The sequence below is a fragment of the Harmonia axyridis genome, chromosome 2 (assembly GCF_914767665.1).
Source record: "Harmonia axyridis chromosome 2, icHarAxyr1.1, whole genome shotgun sequence".
In the NCBI taxonomy this organism is placed as follows: Eukaryota; Metazoa; Arthropoda; class Insecta; order Coleoptera; family Coccinellidae; genus Harmonia; species Harmonia axyridis.
Window position 1 is genome coordinate 17,899,637 of NC_059502.1, and position 19,177 is coordinate 17,918,813.

The window sequence follows — 19,177 nt, forward strand, 5'->3', positions numbered from 1 at the left end:
ATGAACCATTCTGTTATATATGACTTTTTCGATGATATATGAAATAGAATTAATTATATTTATTGACGAATTCAACATTTACACAGTTATTATAAATTTTCAACAACGAAATGTTGCACTTAACTCCCAGGGTGTTGTTTTGTGTCTGATTTTATTTTACACAATTCATGTGTGAAAAAGATTATTTAATTGAAGTAATTATTATGTTCCTGTACTACCAACCTGTAGTATACTCCTCATTTTATCCAAATTAGTAAGTTCCTCGTAAATTCTGTCTTTTTTATCTGCACCAAACTTCATGAAATCTCCGAAAAATAGTGCAGGAGGATTATTTATGATTGGTTCATCTGGTAAGACTAGGACAGGTGTTCCAAAGTTACGATTGCAAACCTCTTTCATCAATATGTAGAAATATGATTTGTCTTCTTTGTTTATCAGTCGATCGTGAAAAACTCTGAGGCATTCGTGATAGAACAGTTTCAGCATGGCAAGCTCTTCTCGCACAGTGCCTGAAATGAAGAATACGAAAATTCTTAGCCCCGGTGCACACATCCGACATTTGCAGTTCCGACACCGTTGCGGTGTCGTACGCTAGTGTGCATGCTCCCATTTGATTCTTTGTACCACAGCCCGCTTGATGGCAGTTACGACGTCGCAACGGCACGGCGGGTAGTGTGCATGCTCCCAATTGATTCTTTGTACCACAGGCCGCAAGTACGACACAGCAACGGTGTCGTAACTACAAAAGTCGGATGTGTGCACCGGGCCTTAGTTATAAACTTAAGTTGAGAAGGTTCAGGGCCGGCGCGAGTAATTTTGGCGTCTGAAGCAATGCTGAAGCTGAAAACATTTGACATTTACAGTAACAGTGCTTTGAATGCACAATCGTAAGAATTTTCCATAATGTGTATAGGGTGGGCAAATTTCAATGTTTTAGCACTACAACTTTTGAACGAGAGAAGACCTTCTCGGTCTTTTTTTCTGAGAAACTAACAAAGGCAGTATTCATTTTTGGCCACCTTTTTTTGTTTTCGAGTTATAAGCGAAAATTGGGAAAATGGCGGTATCGAAAAACATTTATATCTCCGCTAATACTGATGATAGAGCTCTGAAATTAAAACATCATAAAGGCACTTTTTTGCGTAGAATCTAGTGGCGTGCTCGTTTTTTCAGAAGGGTTTTCAATTACGAAGCTATGACCCAAAGTTATGTTTTTTCAAATAGGAACACTAGATTTCTGAGAGAGAGAAATTAAATTTATTGATAAATCAAATGGCTATCGACCACAGTCTTCCAGCCAGTTGCATATATTTTTATATTACATATTATTAATAAGTATTAAAAAAAAAATAAAAATAAACATCATCCTAGTGATTCCAAGTGTTCGAAAAGTGGCAAAGCTGGTAAATTTGCCTTTGGTGTAGTTGCTCTACTGTAATGTTGTATCAATGGCTCCATCATGTTGATATTATTTTGGTTATTGATGAATTTTTTACTTAGTTTTTGCATTCTTTCCAGTATTGGTTCTATTCCCGTTGTCTGATATAAAAGCTGATTGGATGGATTGTGCAGGGGGTTGTTGGGATGTCTCATTTTTGTAATCTTACGTAAGCAAGTTCTTTCCGCTACCTCAATTGCATTCAGAGCTGTTTTTGTCGAATTTGAGAAGATTATATGTCCATAGTCCAATAAAGGTCTGCATATCATTTTATATATGGTACTAGCTGTTTTAATACTGATTCCTTTGTTTTTATATGTAAGAGATCTAAAATGCCCAGCTCGTGTTATGGCTTTTTTCTTTTGAAGTTTTAAGTGTGCTTTGAAGTTCAACTTGTTATCAATCTTTATGCCTAGGTATTTGCATGAATCTGTTGGAGTTATTGTGTCACTTCCGAGTTTTATATTAGGAGAGTTGGCATTGATTTTATGGTTAAAAATGACGAGTTTTGATTTCCTTGGGTTAGGTTGTATTCTCCAACGTCTCATCCATGCCACTGTTATATCCGCCAACTTCTGTAGACCTTTCATACACTCTTTCAGTGTTTTATGGTGGGATATTAAAGTTGTGTCATCAGCAAATTGGAGAACATACTGTAGACTATTGATGTCCTGGTTTCTGAAATCAGATTGTCTGTACAAGTCACTGCAGAACAAATTGTAAAGTAGAGGAGAGAGTGGTGAGCCTTGTGGTAGTCCTTGTGCTGTTGTCAATTTTTCTGAGGTTTCACCTTTGACCCGGACTTGTAATTTTCTGTCTAGAAGGAAATTGTTTATAATTTTTATCAAATAAATGGGACACTTTAGATGGAGAATTTTGGAGATAAGACCGGCGTGCCAGACACTGTCGAAAGCTTTCTGAATGTCCATAAATATAGCAGCTGTTTTATTTCCCATTTTTCTATTGCATTGAACATTTGAAGTGAGTATAGTTAAAGGGTGCACAGTCGATGTCTTCTTTTTGAACCCGAATTGACATGGTGGTATATATTTTCCTATCTCATTGCATATTCTCTCTGCCAAGATTTTTTCAAAATTTTTTCCCAATGTAGGTAGAAGTGTAATAGGCCTGTAGTTCTCCATGTTAGAATTATCTGTATTTGCCTTGGGGATGGTAATCAAAATGCCTTTTTTCCATTCACTTGGAAAGAGGGAATGAGAGAGACAATAATTATAAATTTTGATTATAACATCGTGAACTAAAGGGTCTAGGTTCCTCAGTATTTTTCTTGGAATGTTGTCATAGCCAGGTGTTGTGTTTCTGTGCTATTTTTTGAATTTTTCCTGATTTCAATAATATATAACATCGTATGTTTTGTATCAATGCAAATAATAGAATATGGTCAAAAACTTTTTTTTACCTAAGAGTCTCATTATTTCTATGGTCTCAACTGTTGACATGCACATAAAAATTGAGCCTCCTATAACAAGAGGAGTGTCATTCCGTCAATCTGATTATTTCCATGATTTTCACTAATTTCTACGAAATTCGAATCTAGGTATATTTTATACATTTTTTGAAAGTTGTAGTGCTAAAACATCGAAATTTCCCCACCCTGTACACATCGATTTCCAAATAATTCGAAAGTGAAATAGTGTTGTTTTTTGTCTTTGAGAAATACATATTTCACACCAACTGCCAAGATTCAATACAAAAGTCCTTAAAAAGTTTAATCTGAATTTTTCAATGAATTTCGACAATATTTCATAAAACTTGACTGAAATAGAAAAAATATCTTCTAATACTCGTTGAAGAAGGCAATTCCAACACTCATGCTTTCGAAAACTCGTTCCTCTGTTGCTCGTTTCCGAATTTCTCATTCGTGTTGGAATAAGAGCCCATTCTGCAACTTGTTTTAGATTAAGATGTCTAAAAACCAGGTGTATGAACTGATTAGCTTTTGTTTTGCCAATTTTGAGAATATTAGTTAAGCTTCGTTATGTCAACTGTAGGTAGCGCTATTAACAAATTGAGATTCTTGTAATTGAAATACCAATAAACTCTCTCTATTACAAATATTTGAATTCATTCCAGTAAACGTTTCGTGTTTTGTTTCACGACTTTGCACGATCATACTCGGTTACACGTCGCTTTTGATTGGTCAGTATCGGGTTTTAATTAATGCATCCAATCAAAAACAACCGAAAAAAGATCGAAATGACAAGTATGACATTGCGGCGCCGCCACGAACTAAAACTAATATTTCAATTTGGTCGAATGTCATTGCATTCAAAATTTGACGAGTGCATTCACCATGTTTTTAGACATCTTATTTTAGAATATACTATTGAACAAGTCAATAGTTTACCTGAATCAGCCTGACACACGCCTTGCATACATTTTGATAGATCTCTCAAGTTGAATACATAGTGTGATTTCATAGGCGTTGGAAGTAGATCCGTTTCTATTCTCTGATAAACTTCAACAGCTGCTCCAACCATGTTTTCACCTAGATCTCTTACATCATTTGCAAATTCTTTCAAGAATCCTTTCAAAATAGCCTAGATGGAAGTAAAAAGATTATAAATTACTATAAGGCTATTGTGGGAGTGAGATAAAGAAATAGTTATTCATTATACCAGAAAAAAAGTATTAGATTTTTACCTGAAATCTAAAATTTTCCCTTGCATATTACCTACTCTATTTTTTCTATCGATGTGAAATATGAAGTTTTAAAATGGTAGGCTGTTGTCATTAGACATGAGTTGCTAAGAAAATCTTTGAAATGAATAGTCATACTGTCAATTTAATTTTGGTATTCGATTGAAAAATTGCGATCTTACAGATTCTTTAGAATCTAGCTATTTTGAGTAATAATAATAGCTTTATTGTCCAACAGTCTAACCCATTTACAGGAATAATGGTCTTCCGCAGGGATCGGTTTTGTCTCCCATACTTTTTAATTTATATTTGTGTGATATCCCTGTTACTTCATCTGAGAAATTCATTTATGCCGATGATATTGCTCTTTTGTTTCGTCATTCTGATCTTGGAATTATTGAGAATACTTTCAATGAAGATCTAAAAATTATGGAAAATTATTTTCTTGAGTGGCGCTTATGCCCTAATCCAAATAAAACAGAAGTATCCTGTTTCCATTTGAATAATCAACAAAAATACAGAAAATTGAAAGTAACTTTCAATAATTCCGTCTTGGATCATAATTTTGCTCCCAAATATCTTGGAGTTAAACTTGATTCTTCTTTGAATTTCAAGGTTCACTTAGAAAATCTGCGTTTGAAATTGAAGTCGAGGAATAATATCCTCCAAAAATTAGTAGGATCTTCATGGGGTGCTGATGCCAGCACTCTTCGTACAGCAGCCTTGGCCTTGGTTTTTTCTGCTGCTGAATATTGTTGTTCTGTTTGGTTCAATAGTGCTCATGTTCATAAAATTGATGCACAGCTTAACGTTTCTATGAGAATTATTAGTGGGACTATTAGATCTACACCTTTAGATTGGTTACCGGTGCTATCACATATAGTTCCGCCTCATATTCGTAGACAGGTTGCAGTCAAGAAATCTTGGGATAAATTTCATTTCTACCCGAACTCATTTCCAATTGTATCCTATTTCCCAGATTCTAGAACTGCTAGATTGAAATCACGCAAACCTTTAAGGACTAATACCTTCCTTCAATCGAATGAAAGCGACAAGGAAATTTGGCGTTCGGGATGGACTTCTTCTAACGTCTTCAACAAAAGTCTTATCGTTGATCCTTCAGAAAAAATTCTAGGTTTCAATCTTCCTAGGAAAATTTGGTGTATTTTAAATCGACTTAGAACTGGTCATGGTCGTTGTAATAGTACCCTCTTCAAATGGCATTCTATTGATAGCCCACTATGTGAGTGTGGTGTAGAAGAAACCATTGACCACTTGGTGAATAATTGTCCGATTTATAAATTTCATGGTGGTTTCCAAGCTATCCATTCAGTTTCAGATTCTTTTTTAGAATGGGTAGTTAACTTCAAATCGATATAATGAAAACTAATATTTAGTACTCCTTTCTGCTTCTTTTTTTTTTTGTTTTAGGATCCAATTGGAAATTATAGAGTCGTCAACCGATGAAGAAAATTTTGTTTTGGTTGAAGAGGAAGTCCTTCAATATAAATTATGTCAGCTATTTCTGTAAACGTTTACACAAACCAGTCACTACACCGATATGGGGAGACAAAGTTTTTGCTTAGGTTTTTATCTGTTCTCTTGTATCATACGTTGAAATGTACGTTACATTTCCTCTGCTAATACTGAGATTCATCGACACATATGCTTGATTGTTTGAAATTAATAATTTGTATTGCTCTTTCTCAAAAGAATATGTATACAGGACAATGTGAATATAAATTACAAAAAATAGCAGTTAATCTACTACTTTGCTGCCTAGTAAAGCAAATAACTATTTGCTCACCTTGAATATCGCTTTCAACGTGAACTCGTTAGGGGGAGGTATCAGTAACATTCCGAAATGTCTGACGAATCTTGGAGTAAGTGGATTCCTTCCACCACCTGGAGGTGCGCACCCAGCTGCTATAACGACGTCTTCTATTTTTTTCCAGAACAGTTTTTCCCTATCGTACAGACCACCATGATCCAGAAACTGCCTGTATCAATAAAATTGGTTAGGTTTAGTCGAGGGTTTAGTTTTAGGTTTATCGCGTTGTTAAAAATATACACTGCGCAAAAGAATTAACGCACATTATGGAAATCTCAAATTTATTCTACAACTGAAGGTGTTCTCAATGATAATTATTTTTATCAGAATCATGCATGCATATGTTATCCACTTTCAACGTTTTTCTTCAATACATAAGTTTTTTCCCAGCAGGAATAAAAAAGATGAGATTATCAGATTTTGAATGTATTGGCTCCATTCTGAAATCAGCTGTTCTCGATCAATTCTAGTGATCAATAGTTTTTCTTTCGTTTGATTTTCTACACTCGATCGCTATGCAACACGAAACACGCAATTTGACCCAAGAGGAATGTGCCCAAGCGGAAGTTTTGCGAGAAGAAGGGTGGACATACACAAGAATTGCAGAAAGGTTTGGAGTTTCCCATACAAGTGTGTCCAGAATGTTGCAGCGATTCAGGGAGACAGGTATGAATGTCCGAAGACCAGGACAGGGTAGACCACAGGTAACAACTGCCATTCAAGAACGTTACTTGAGAGTTTCTTCGTTGAGACAACGGTTTGCAACCGCTCGCCTCCTTCAAAATCAGCTTGGGCAAACTCATGGGGTGCAAATTAGCATTCAGACAATAAGAAATCGCCTCAGAGAATATGATTTAAGGCCTCGTGTTGCGGCAAGAGGCCCAGCTCTTACCCCAGCTCATCGAAGGGCGCGTTTGGATTTTGCGAGAGAGCATATCCATTGGGAAGAGGCTGATTGGGAAAGAGTTCTCTTCACAGATGAGTCTAGATTCTTCCTCTACCATTGTGATCGACGTTCCCTTGTATACAGATGTCCACATGAAAGATATGCTGAGTGCACTCTTTCCCAATCAGCCTCTTCCCAATGGATATGCTCTCTCGCAAAATCCAAACGCGCCCTTTGATGGGCTGGGGTAAGAGCTGGGCCTCTTTCCGCGACACGAGGCCTTAAATCATATTCTCTGAGGCGATTTCTTATTGTCTGAGTGCTAATTTGCACCCCATGAGTTTACTCAATAAATTTGAGATTTCCATAATAATTCTTTTGCGCAGTGTATATTAAAATATGTGATCAATTTAAGTAAGCAATAGTTTTCGTTCAGTCAGTGCTTTTTTTCCAATAATATTAGTTTTTCATTTCTTCAATCGAATACCTGAGCAACTCAATAGGTGGCTGTGCGCCATAGATTTCCAGTTTCGGCATGTTCACATCATCCACGAAAATAACGATCCTTTTACCAATAGGGGCGCCTAATAGAGTCTTCTTCTTCCTTTCAAGTTTCAGTTCAATTATCTCCTGTGTTCTTGCACTGCTGGTTTGTGCAGAAAAGTTCATGGTGACTGGTACAAATTTTCCTGTTTCGTACAGTTTATTCAGTACAGCTTTGGCTACTACCGATTTACCAACACCTGGAAAGAAGTATTCAGGTAAAGTTTTTGCAGAAATGATTATTCAAAAAGGTTCACGCATCAAAAGGAAATTGGCTTTTGGAGAATTTTCTCGAATTTTTTTGTGGAAATGTTTCGATAAAATTAAAATCAAATGTAATAACTTGGAAGAAATGATGAATAATATACAGCATCTGCCGGTATTAATAAAATATATTTTTTTAATTGAGATTAATATAATGCAAACAAACCAATAGCTTGATTTATGTTACTCAGACCTATCTACCACAACGGTTGAAAGGAAGAAAACAACTGAAGAGTTTTTTTTGCGTCGACATGTGATAGTGGATGAAACATGGATAATCAATCACTCATGATAGAAATATAGCGTCTGCTAAATGAAAAGCAATCCAAATTGCGACCAAATATCAAACATCAACTGGCAAGGTTATGACATCCGTATTTTGGGACGTGCAAGGCATATTGTTCATTGACTATCTTAACAAAGGTAAAACCATCAACAGTGGATATTGCCTAACATTATTGAGTTGAATGTGGAAATAAATAAAAACGAGAAAAACATTTTTCATCAAAACAATCCATCTTGTCAAAAATGGATGTGAAAGCACGATCAAATTGAACGAATTGCGCTTCCAACTGCTCGACCATCCAGCTCATTCTCCAGATCTGAAATCCAGTGATGACTCCTTGATTACTAGACCTCGAAAAAATACTCCACAGAAAAATTTGACTCTAATGAAGAAGTGATTACCGAGGTTGAAGCCTATTTCAAAAGAAAAACCGAACCTTTCTACAGAAAAGGTATTGAAAAGATAGAGGAGCGTTGCAGTATATGTATATTGTGTCCGTGAAGTAAGGAACAAATTCATTTTTAGCTAGACAGACCATTTTAAGAAATAATCCTGAAACACGTCGATTTTTCATTTTAATTTAACGTATTTTAAAATAATAATCTAATATACAGAGTGAATTACTTCCGAGTAATGACGTCACCATCATTTTTTTTAATGGAACACCCCCATTTTGTCTCAATTTTCCGATTACTCTAGCTGAGTTGATTCCAAAAATGTATCACATGTTGATTCCAATTAACATATAGTATACAATAGTTTTGTATGTGCTCCTAAAGTAACGCGTAACATTCTTTATCAGTTGAATTAACAATATTATCAAAAATACTACCTAAAAATGTAACAAACTACAGGGTATTACATTCAAACCAATTGCCGCTAAATAAGAATTTTTGATAATATTGTTGATTTAACTAATAAAGAATGTATTACTTACGTTACTTTATGAGCACACACAAAACTATTGTATTTTTGTCCACTCTGTACCAATTTGAATCAACATTTGATACATTCTTGGAATCAGCTCAGCTAGAGTTATCGGAAAATTGAGACAAGATGGGGGAGTTTCATTTAAAACAATGACGGTGACGTTATTACTCGAAAGTAATTCACCCTGTATATTAGATTATTATTTTGAATTACGGTAAATTAAAATAAAAAATAGACGTGATTCAGGATTATTTCTTAAAATGGTCTGTTTAGATAAAAATGAATTTGTTCCATACTTTACGGACACAGTGTATGTATCTCTCTTGAAGGTGACTATGTTAACGAATAATTTCGAATTTTTAATTGGTTAGACCCGGGACTATAAAAAATTTATATCTTATTTGACATTTGTTCACTCTTCACTTTATTGTGAAGAGGTGTTTGGTCATATCATTCTGTTTAAAACTATCTCAATCTCTCATTCCTATTAGAGAATAGAATTGAAGTTAGAAACAGTGATACTTTTCATGCTATTCAAGCACCATCTGTTCCCTTCATCAAGGAACATAAAATCAATTGAAAAAAATTATTCACCTGTATCTCCTGTCAAAAGAACTGGACGATTAACATATATGAGTCTCTCCATTACAAAACCGAAACGAATAGTGTCGATAGTAGGAACAAGCATCTCGAAGAACGGTATTTCTTTGTCATATTTGAAGTCCGGAATGATTTTGGACCAAGGATCCAGTGCATGTCTCTGGATATTTATATATACTTCCCAGAGATCGGATGAACCTTGCAACCTGAAAAAGCCGAAATTTTTGTGAAGAAGCTTCATTTATGTTTTCCTCGGATAATGCACCTACTTGGCATCAGGGTTTTCGTCGAATTGGCTCGTGACGAAGGTCTCCAGTTTTTCTCTACCACTATCGTGCAGATTTCCACCCATACCCCATATGTAGGAGAATATGAACGTTTGGCAAACGAATTGTCTGACTTTTCTCTTCTCGCCAATTTTCTCCATGGCTCCAGGCATTTTGAAGAAACTTTCGATGAGGGCGCATATCATAGTGATTTTGCTGATATCGACCTTCGTAATTAATAAAAATGTTTCACATGTACAGTGCATCCCATTTTGGGTGAGACAGCCAGGTTTCTCGCTTGTTATTTAAGATAGAACCTTGCGGTTTTCACGTTCCTGTCCTACTTTTTCGTGAAACTTAAGTTGGTCTAATCAGATTTTGAAAACTGTTTCCGTTCTAGAGATACAGGGTGATTTTGGAAATTGATACTTTTCGGACACCTCCTTTATCTCCGAAGTTATTAGAAATAATGCTGAGATAAGAACTACGTCTGAATCAGAATTCTGCGTAGAATCCAGTGGCGTACTCAAAAATTTTTTTCGGGATATGGTTTTGAAGATTCAACACAAACCTATATTTTTTTTAATGGAACACCCTATATATCATTACTTCGTTGAATTCGTTATTTTTTTCCCTTCGAAATGATGTATGATACTATATAGGTAGGATGTTCAGAAATGTTGAAAAAACAATAAAACATCAAATAATGATGACTTTTTTGTTAACGGGCAATGGATTTCCAATATAAAAAAAGAATCAATTGGATAATTTTCATTTGTGAATTTATTTATAGTAGAGTAAGCAAACAAAGATAATGCACTCATCACTAACATGAAAAACAGAACGTAGGTACCTACCTAATAGCAACAAATAAATAATACAAAAATTCATAAACATTGCATAATATCTTACAGATTAAACTGTTCAAATTGCTGTCCATTTTCCCCTAATACATAATTGACAAAACTTTTCAATACGCCTGAGTGCAATTTATATTATAAAAGGGCGGTTTTGTAAATCCTGAAAAACTGCCTCTGCAGGAAGTTCTTCGAGACTGTTGTGTCTTTTACTGTAGTATATTATATGTATTAGGGAAAATGGACAGCAATTTGAAGAGTTTAATCTGTAAGATATTATACAATGTTTATGAATTTTTGTATTATTTATTTGTTGCTATTAGGAAGGTACCCACGTTTTGTTTTTCATGTTAGTGATGAGTGTATTATCTTAGTTTTCTTACTCTACTATAAATAAAAATCACAAATAAAATTATCCAATTGATTCTTTTTTATATTGGAAATCCATTGCCCGTCAACAAAAAAATCAACATTATTTGATGTTTTAGTGTTTTTTTTTTAACATTTCTGAACATCCTACCTATATAGTATCATACATCATTTTGAAGGGAAAAAAATAACGAATTCAACGAAGTAATGATATATAGGGTGTTCCATTAAAAAAAATTTAGGTTTGTGTTGAATCTTCAAAACCATACCCCGAAAAATTTTTTTGAGTATGCCACTGGATTCTACGCAGAATTCTGATTCAGACGTAGTTCTTATCTCAGCATTATATCTAATAACTTCGGAGATAAAGGAGGTGTCCGAAAAGTATCAATTTCTTGAATCGCCGCGTATCTCTTGAATGGAAACAGTTATGCACAATCTGATAAGACCAATTTGAGTTTCACGAAAAAGTAGGACAGGAACGTGAGAACCGCAAGGCTCTATCTTAAATAACAAGCGAGAAACCTGGCTGTCTCACCCAAAATGGGATGCACTGTACATGAGAAGAAAAAATTATTAGTATTGTAGGTAATAAAGTTAAAGTTTACGGACAAAGTAATGACAACCCGTTTTCCCTATGTTCAACTCCTGATCTAGCTTTCTGCCATTTATTTGTTTATTATAACTAAGATGTATAAAACACTGGTGTCCTCATCACTTACTCTTGAAAAATCTTAAGATAAAAGTGGCGACTTTTGAAGGGGCCAGCCTTCTTGAATTCTAATAGTATTGGTTCTTTTTCACTTGATTTCTGTATAGTTTCCTATAGCGATCAAGTCATCTTTCTGTCAATGTCGTTTTGAGGTTAAATCAGAAGTCGATCAATTTTTGACAGAACAAATGAAAATTTTAAAATGATGCCTATGATTGGTCAACTCTTTATTTAGCTCCTCCTTAAGGAAGAAAAAGTAAAAGTACCCGTGCCGAGCCGAGTCGCCAGAATTATCTCAAATCAAATCTAATCATTGAACACGCCAGTATTTAAGACATCTTAATTATAACTAATACTCTAGGGTCTCCTCTCTTCTGAGATCATAATAACGTGCGTGGCATAAGTTAATACTTCTTATTTACAACCAGTTGACGCACCTGTGATATGGCACTCGTACAATGTCTTCTGACGAAATGGAAACTATTCTCCACTAGATTATTGAAGAGATCTAATAACTGATCTTTGTATTCCTGGGCAACCAAAGCATCACTCAGCCTATTCAACCAAGACTTGACGTAAGGTAGCCACTTTAACTGACCGGGATCGATATACACCATACCACATCTTCAATGAAGTGTACACGTATTTGAAATTGTGAAAATATACACTTTGAATTGTATCGAATTTACCTGCTGACTGTTGCAGGTGATGCTTGGGCCAGATCTTGAACTTCGAATACCATGTGCACGAAGGGTGTAAGTTTTATTCTTTCGGAATTAGCCAAACACAGCATTTTGTTGTCATCCAAAACAGTGTTCAGGTTTTCTATCCAAACAGCATCTACAGGTCCATCGCAAATTATCCATTGATGATCTTCATTGGTAGCCTACAATGACTTGTAACAAGAGATGTTTTCGGAGAAACATTCAGGAGGGATAGTTTATTGACTTTTGATGCAAAGGATACTGCACACTTTATTAGAGAAAGTGGATCCCAGCCAAGTTGGCTGAATTTTTGATATGTTATAGTCGAAGTTCAATAGGCATAAGTTTTTCTATAGCCTTGTTTCGACGCTAGCGTCTAGAGACCCTTGAAAACTATTATTTGTGTTCCATTGTTAAACAATACAAAACGTTACCCTAGATAATCATCTCTATCGCTTTCTCTTGAAAGAAACACTATGTATATTTTTCGAATGTGATGTAGAATAAGGTGTAGAATAGGATTCATAAGCATTTTTATTGTAGATCGTCAAGGCGATTTCAAACCATTTGCGAAAATTTGATTTTAAAAATTCTAAGTAGTTGGAACACACTGTATAATACGAGTAGACCAAATGTTACAACACCAAAGAACAATACCTTTGATAGTATCTCATATTAATGATTACTTAGAATAGTGATGCTTATCCAGGATAACGTTTTGTATTGTTCAACAATGGACAACAAATGATAGTTTTCAGAGGCCTCTAGCGTCAAAACTAGCCTATAGAAAAACTTTTGCATATTGAACTTTTTGTTTGGAATGACTTGGACCATAACATACCAAAAATTCAGCCGATTTGACAGGAAACTTCTCTTATAAAATGGGTGGCCTCCTTTAGACGATTTTTTATACATGTTTTATTGGATTCATAGTGGTTTATGTGACTTACTGTTACTGCTGTTCTAGTCATAATCCCAATAAGACCATCTCGCCATTCCATTGTGAATGGATTCACTTCCCCATACAACTCTCCAGCAGAAACTGCCTTAGGATTCAGGGTGTAGGTGTGAACAGGTTTATAATAAGGACCATCGACACCATCCTTGTGCATTTTACACAAAGCTCTGTTCAGAGTCTGAAAAGTATATGTAATAAATATAGGATCCAGTCGTTGTTCCCTGTATATGATTGACATGGTCAACACGATGCTTGGAAACCTGTTAGTTTCTTCAAGTGTCGAGGGCATGACAGTTTCAATGAATTTACAGGGAACGAATTACTTTTTGTATATAACATAGAAAGGAAGTGTTAATTCTTCGGGGTGTCGAAGATGTGTCATGTCGGTTGTAAATCTTGAGAAATTTACTGGGTTTTGGGTACCGGATGTCACATCTGCGTATTGAGTGCTGGTCCTTCGAGAATATTCGATTTCCAGGAATCCGCGAAGAGCTGTGTGGGCGGAACGGCAAAACTCTTATTGGACTAGGGGTGGTACTTGGTACTTTCCCCCGATATCGGAGTGGCGCTAAGGGTGTGGAAGAAGGGAAGTCGATATTCAGGGAAGGTCAGTAAGTTCCAGTCAAGAGACAGTTCAAGTTGAAGTCAAGTCTAAGACGAGTTAAGAGCAAGTTCGGTCGGTCAACTTAAGACCTACGACGTAAAGACTAGATTAAGAGGAGTCGCGAACGAGTTAAAGACGAGACGACCGAAACTTGTAATAAGACGAAGACGTGACACATCGAAGACGTTTCGAGTAATTAACACTCGAGTTAAAGACGAAATTCAGTACCGTATCTACTGTGTTTGTACTGTAATTGTGGCTTTGTAAATAATTAAAAGAGTTTAATTATTACCAACCCGAACAAAATCACGGAGTAGAAGACGAAAGGCCAGGTAATCGAATCATACCTCTAGACGATCGATTAACCAAGCCTACATAAACATGTAGGCCGCCATTCATTCGATGAAGGGATTGATTCTCCAAGATTTTTAAAGGAGCAGTTATAGAATTGAAAATAGTTTAAGTTAATCAAAGGTAGATATGCTATTTATTTATGTAACCTTTAGAACAACAGTTTTTCCACCGCCTGTAGGTCCAACCAGCATGACTCCCCAACGAACAATCATCGTCTCATACAATTGGATAACTTTGGCAATTTGTTCGGGAACTGCTTGGAAGTTCCATTCAATTAGACAAAATTCAATGGCTTTAAACAACAGGCCATAGTCCTCTATTGGTAGTTCGACTCCTGGGAAAAGATCACTCAAAATTCCCTGAAAGTATCATACAATTAATTTTTCCTAAGGAATATTTTAACTCCACTCTCACTAGGAATTAGTGTGTCCGTGGTTAGTTTAGTTAGAGTCCGAAATTATTTTTTCCTACAACTGCTATGAAAAGTAGCGTATTCTTCACATCTTACTCAATTTCAAAACTATGTATTGTTCATACTGTTGGAAATATTATTCCCCACGGCACTTTGCCCACACCTCGCTTGGTAGACCAATGAAATTGCGCTTTTGAGTCGTTTCTATGGAAACGCAATAAATTAACACATACTGTTAACGAAGGCCATTTTGATTTGAATCAAGTCCATTACTTGAATTATTGAAATTTGTGCAGTTGTAGGAAAAGTATAGTGTGCAACATGTGGAGAATAGTATATTGTGCAACAAGTGGGGAAAGTCCAACTTTTCTCGCGAGTGTGGAAGTTTGTGGCACGAGCCTGAAAGGCGAGTGCCGCAAACATACGAGCGAGAAAAGGACTTTCTCCACATGTTGCACACTATACTTTTCCTACAACTGCACAAATTTCAATAATTCAAGAATGGACTTGATTCAAATCAAAATGACCTTCGTTGAGAGTATGTGCTAATTTATTGCGTTTCCATAGAAACGACTCAAAAACCCAATTTCATTGGTCTACCAAGGGAGGTGTGGGCCAAGTGCCGTGGGGAATAATATTTCCCACAGTATGCGCAATACATAGTTTTGCAATTGAGTAAACTATGCAGAATACGCTACTTTTCATAGCAGTTGTAGGAAAAGTCCTTTTCTCGCTCGTGTGTTTGCGGCACCCGCCTTTCAGGCTCGTGCCACAAACTTCCACACTCGCGAGAAAAGTTGGACTTTCCCCACTTGTTGCACAATATACTATTATCTCTATCATGATAGGTTTTTTGAACGAGGATTTTTTGAAGAAAAGTTAAAAAAAGGTTTCATCAAACAAAAGATCCTGACCTGGAATAGAAGAGCATCATCTGCCAAGAATTTCGGCAGATTGCTGTCTCTCAACGCACAAATAAGAACAACTTCTTCGCTTCTATCGGGATTGCTTCTCTTGAGCGACCCGGCCATGACCAGAACACTCTTCACCGCTCTCATTCCAAAGTCATAGTGATCTTGTTGCGACAATTGCTCGCTGCATAATTTGTACATCTGGACCATCTTTTGGGAGAGACCACGTGACGATTCGAATCCCTCGGAGTACAATATGACCTCGGCTATGAGAGCTGGGCGAAACAAAATGGACATGAGCAGACATAATTTTTACGGGTGAATAATAAAGGGTGTTTTTTTTAGAGCTTTAAATTGCAATAAAACAACGATGGATCATTCGATTCACATGAATTTTATTTATCCTCAAGATAATCTTGTGGCATTACATTTAAAATATGATTTCTGGCATATGACCGCCACGGCTGGCTCGGATGTGGTCCAATCTGGATGTCCAATTTTCGATGACTTTTTCCAACATTTGTGGCCGTATATCGGCAATAACACGGCGAATGTTGTCCTCCAAATGGTCAAGGGTTTGTGGCTTATCCGCATAGACCAATGACTTTACATAGCTCCACAGAAAGTAGTCTAGCGGTGTTAAATCACAAGATCTTGGAGGCCAATTCACAGGTCCAAAACGTGAAATTAGGCGGTCACCAAACGTGTCTTTCAATAAATCGATTGTAGCAAGAGCTGAATGACATGTTGCGCCGTCTTGTTGAAACCACAGCTCCTGGACATCATGGTTGTTCAATTCAGGAATGAAAAAGTTAGTAATCATGGCTCTATCACCATTGACTGTAACGTTCTGGCCATCATCGTTTTTGAAGAAGTACGGACCAATGATTTCACCAGCCCATAAAGCGCACCAAACAGTCAGTTTTTCTGGACGTAACGGTGTTTCGACATACACTTGAGGATTAGCTTCACTCCAAATGCGGCAGTTTTGTTTGTTGACGTAGCCATTCAACCAGAAGTGCGCTTCATCGCTAATGGATGTAGTGCGGGATACGTATTCCGCACAGAACCATTATTTTCGAAATGAAATTGCACTATTTGAAAGCGTTGTTCAGGCATGAGTGTATTCATGATGAATTGCCGAACCAAACTGAGAATAAATTACTTGACAGCTTTTAAATCGGTCGCCATCTTGAATAGTAATGCCAACTTAAACTTATGTACCTCGAACAAAAACACCCGTTAGTATATTGTGCAACGAGTGGGGAAAGTTTAACAAAGGACTTTCTCCACATGTTGCACCCTATACTTTTCCTACAACTGAACAAATTTCAATATTTCAAGTAATGGACTTGATTCAAATCAAAATGGCCTTCGTTGACAGTATGTGCTAATTTATTGCGTTTCCATAGAAACGACTCGAAAGCCCAATTTCATTGGTCTACCAAGCGAGGTGTGGCCAAAGGGCCGTGAGAAATAATATTTCCCACAGTATGAGCAAAACATAGTTTTGAAATTGAGTAAGCTATGAAGAAGACGATACTTTTCATAGCAGTTGTAGGAAAACTTTTTTATTATTATTTCACCTACCATAATCTGGTACCATCATAGAAACTGGACGGAAAAGGGCCTTCAAGTTGTCCGGAAGTTCCGTTCTTCCGGCGTATCCAGGATTCATGGTTATAAAAGCAGCACATTTGTGGATAAGTCTGATTTCCCTTCCTTCAAAAATGAACCTGGAAATGCAAATGAGTATTTTGACATGACTGTAGGGTCTTTTTTAAGCATATTCTTTAATTTTATGCCATAAATATAGATGGGTCCTATTAATTCACGTTACGCTATGCTAGACATACACAACTCTACTCGTTTTTGAGATTTCGTTTTATATTTTGGCATTGACTTGATGTGATTCATTAGTTATTTTTGTTTCGAATAAGTCGACAAATTTACATTCTTGAAACTTGAGAAATGATGTTAGAATATCGAGAAACAGTAAAATATGTTAATCAGAAAGAAGAAAATCTCTCTGCAATGCAGCGATAGTTGAGATTAAAATTTCATTTAAGGGGATTCAAATGTTTCATTGCACTTCGACCTAATGGACTATTGAGCCTACATCCGAGTTATTCTTGAGATTAAATGATCCACAGGTCCTCCAGTTCCAGAGTTCTAATTAATGAACTTCAGTATGTGGGATGGCTTCAGGGAGCCTAATTCCATACTTCTACAAGTTCCTTGTCCAAAGAAGATTTTGCATCATCAGGTGAGTTTCTGCCTCCTCCCTAGATAATCTACACTCGTCGTTTTCAGATAGATCTATTCTCATAAGTGATATTGTTCTTTTTAAGTTTTTTTGTGTTGTAGATACATTTGATTATACCACAGAAAGGTTCTGGGTCAATGAAAGGAGTTTGTGCTCCTTTTCTGGCATGTGTATTGACCTCTTCATTGCCCGAGTAACCTGGAACCCAGACTGAAAAGACCTTATTTTTATTCTTGTCCATATCGTTGAGTTTTGTTCGGCACTCCAATACCAACTTTATATCAATGATATGTCAGCTCAGTGCTTTGATTGAAACCTGACTGCCAGAATGTGTCGCTATATCACATTTATGATAGTTTCTCACTAGGATGTTCGATACTGGGAATACATCTGCTAGGCCATGTTACAATTGAATATTCGACCCAGAGAACATAATTAGCTGATATTCTGGAGGAAAAATGTGACATTGTGGATACCACATAGCCAAAAATAGTAATACTGATGTTCAGTTCAATTGCCTTCAAGAGCAGATAAGCGTAAGATCACCCACTCGATGAACTGAAGACATAACAGGCTGAGAAATAATTGTATTCAAGATGTCTAAGAAGAGAGGAAATCCACGAAGGAGACCTATATCCAACAGTGGACCTTCAGGTTGAATGATGATGCTGAATCACATTAGAGTCAGGTGCATTTTTAAAATCAAACCTTCAATTGATTTCCTTTTTACCTTGTTTGCTTAGCAGCCTTTGCATTTCTGATAGTTATAATTTGTTGAGCTATAACTGACAGGACTTCTATGTTGAGTCTGTTGAATTCGTCGAAGCAACACCAGGCTCCAGACTGCGCTAGACCCGAGAAGAACCTTCCCATCATTTTATAGTCCAGACCATCAGAGCAGTTGAAAACGACGCATTGGATGGCCAGTGCTTTTGCCAAGTCTTTAGTCGTTTCGGTCTTTCCCGTACCAGCTGGTCCAGCAGGTGCTCCTCCTGCCAAAATGATCAAGAAGATTCCGATAAAAAACAGTTTACGAAATACCTCTGGAGAATCAATAGTCCGGGAGCCAGGTGCAAATTTGGTTGATTATTTCCTCTCTCGAGATACTTGGTGAGATGCATCAGATAATAGTAATAAAAAGCCTCGTGAACGTCAGCTACGACTCGGTTGGGGGGGAAAGCGGCGGCAACCCCCCAAACACGAAGAAAAAAAAATACATTCAGTCATTTCCTCCCAACTGAAAATTTGTCAAATTGTAGCTAACCCAATATCTAGACGAAAAAATACAATCAGCTGGCTATAGCATGGTGGATTATACGTCAGCT

At 36.5% G+C, this 19,177-nt stretch overlaps 1 protein-coding gene across 1 annotated transcript in view; it reads right to left on the bottom strand.

Annotated features, from left to right (window-relative positions):
- The window catches only part of LOC123672089 (dynein axonemal heavy chain 6), a 65,930-nt gene that overhangs the window by 24,354 nt on the left and 22,399 nt on the right, over window positions 1-19,177 (bottom strand). Inside the window, exons 24-36 of the mRNA XM_045606071.1 lie at window positions 18,583-18,844; window positions 17,177-17,322; window positions 15,590-15,861; window positions 14,410-14,622; window positions 13,298-13,483; window positions 12,333-12,529; window positions 12,081-12,267; window positions 9,709-9,932; window positions 9,434-9,645; window positions 7,304-7,559; window positions 5,907-6,099; window positions 3,807-3,999; window positions 223-509 (exon numbers count right to left, since the gene is read on the bottom strand). Coding sequence (XP_045462027.1) covers window positions 223-509; window positions 3,807-3,999; window positions 5,907-6,099; window positions 7,304-7,559; window positions 9,434-9,645; window positions 9,709-9,932; window positions 12,081-12,267; window positions 12,333-12,529; window positions 13,298-13,483; window positions 14,410-14,622; window positions 15,590-15,861; window positions 17,177-17,322; window positions 18,583-18,844 — 2,828 coding nt within the window. The remainder of the gene's footprint in view (window positions 1-222; window positions 510-3,806; window positions 4,000-5,906; window positions 6,100-7,303; window positions 7,560-9,433; window positions 9,646-9,708; window positions 9,933-12,080; window positions 12,268-12,332; window positions 12,530-13,297; window positions 13,484-14,409; window positions 14,623-15,589; window positions 15,862-17,176; window positions 17,323-18,582; window positions 18,845-19,177) is intronic.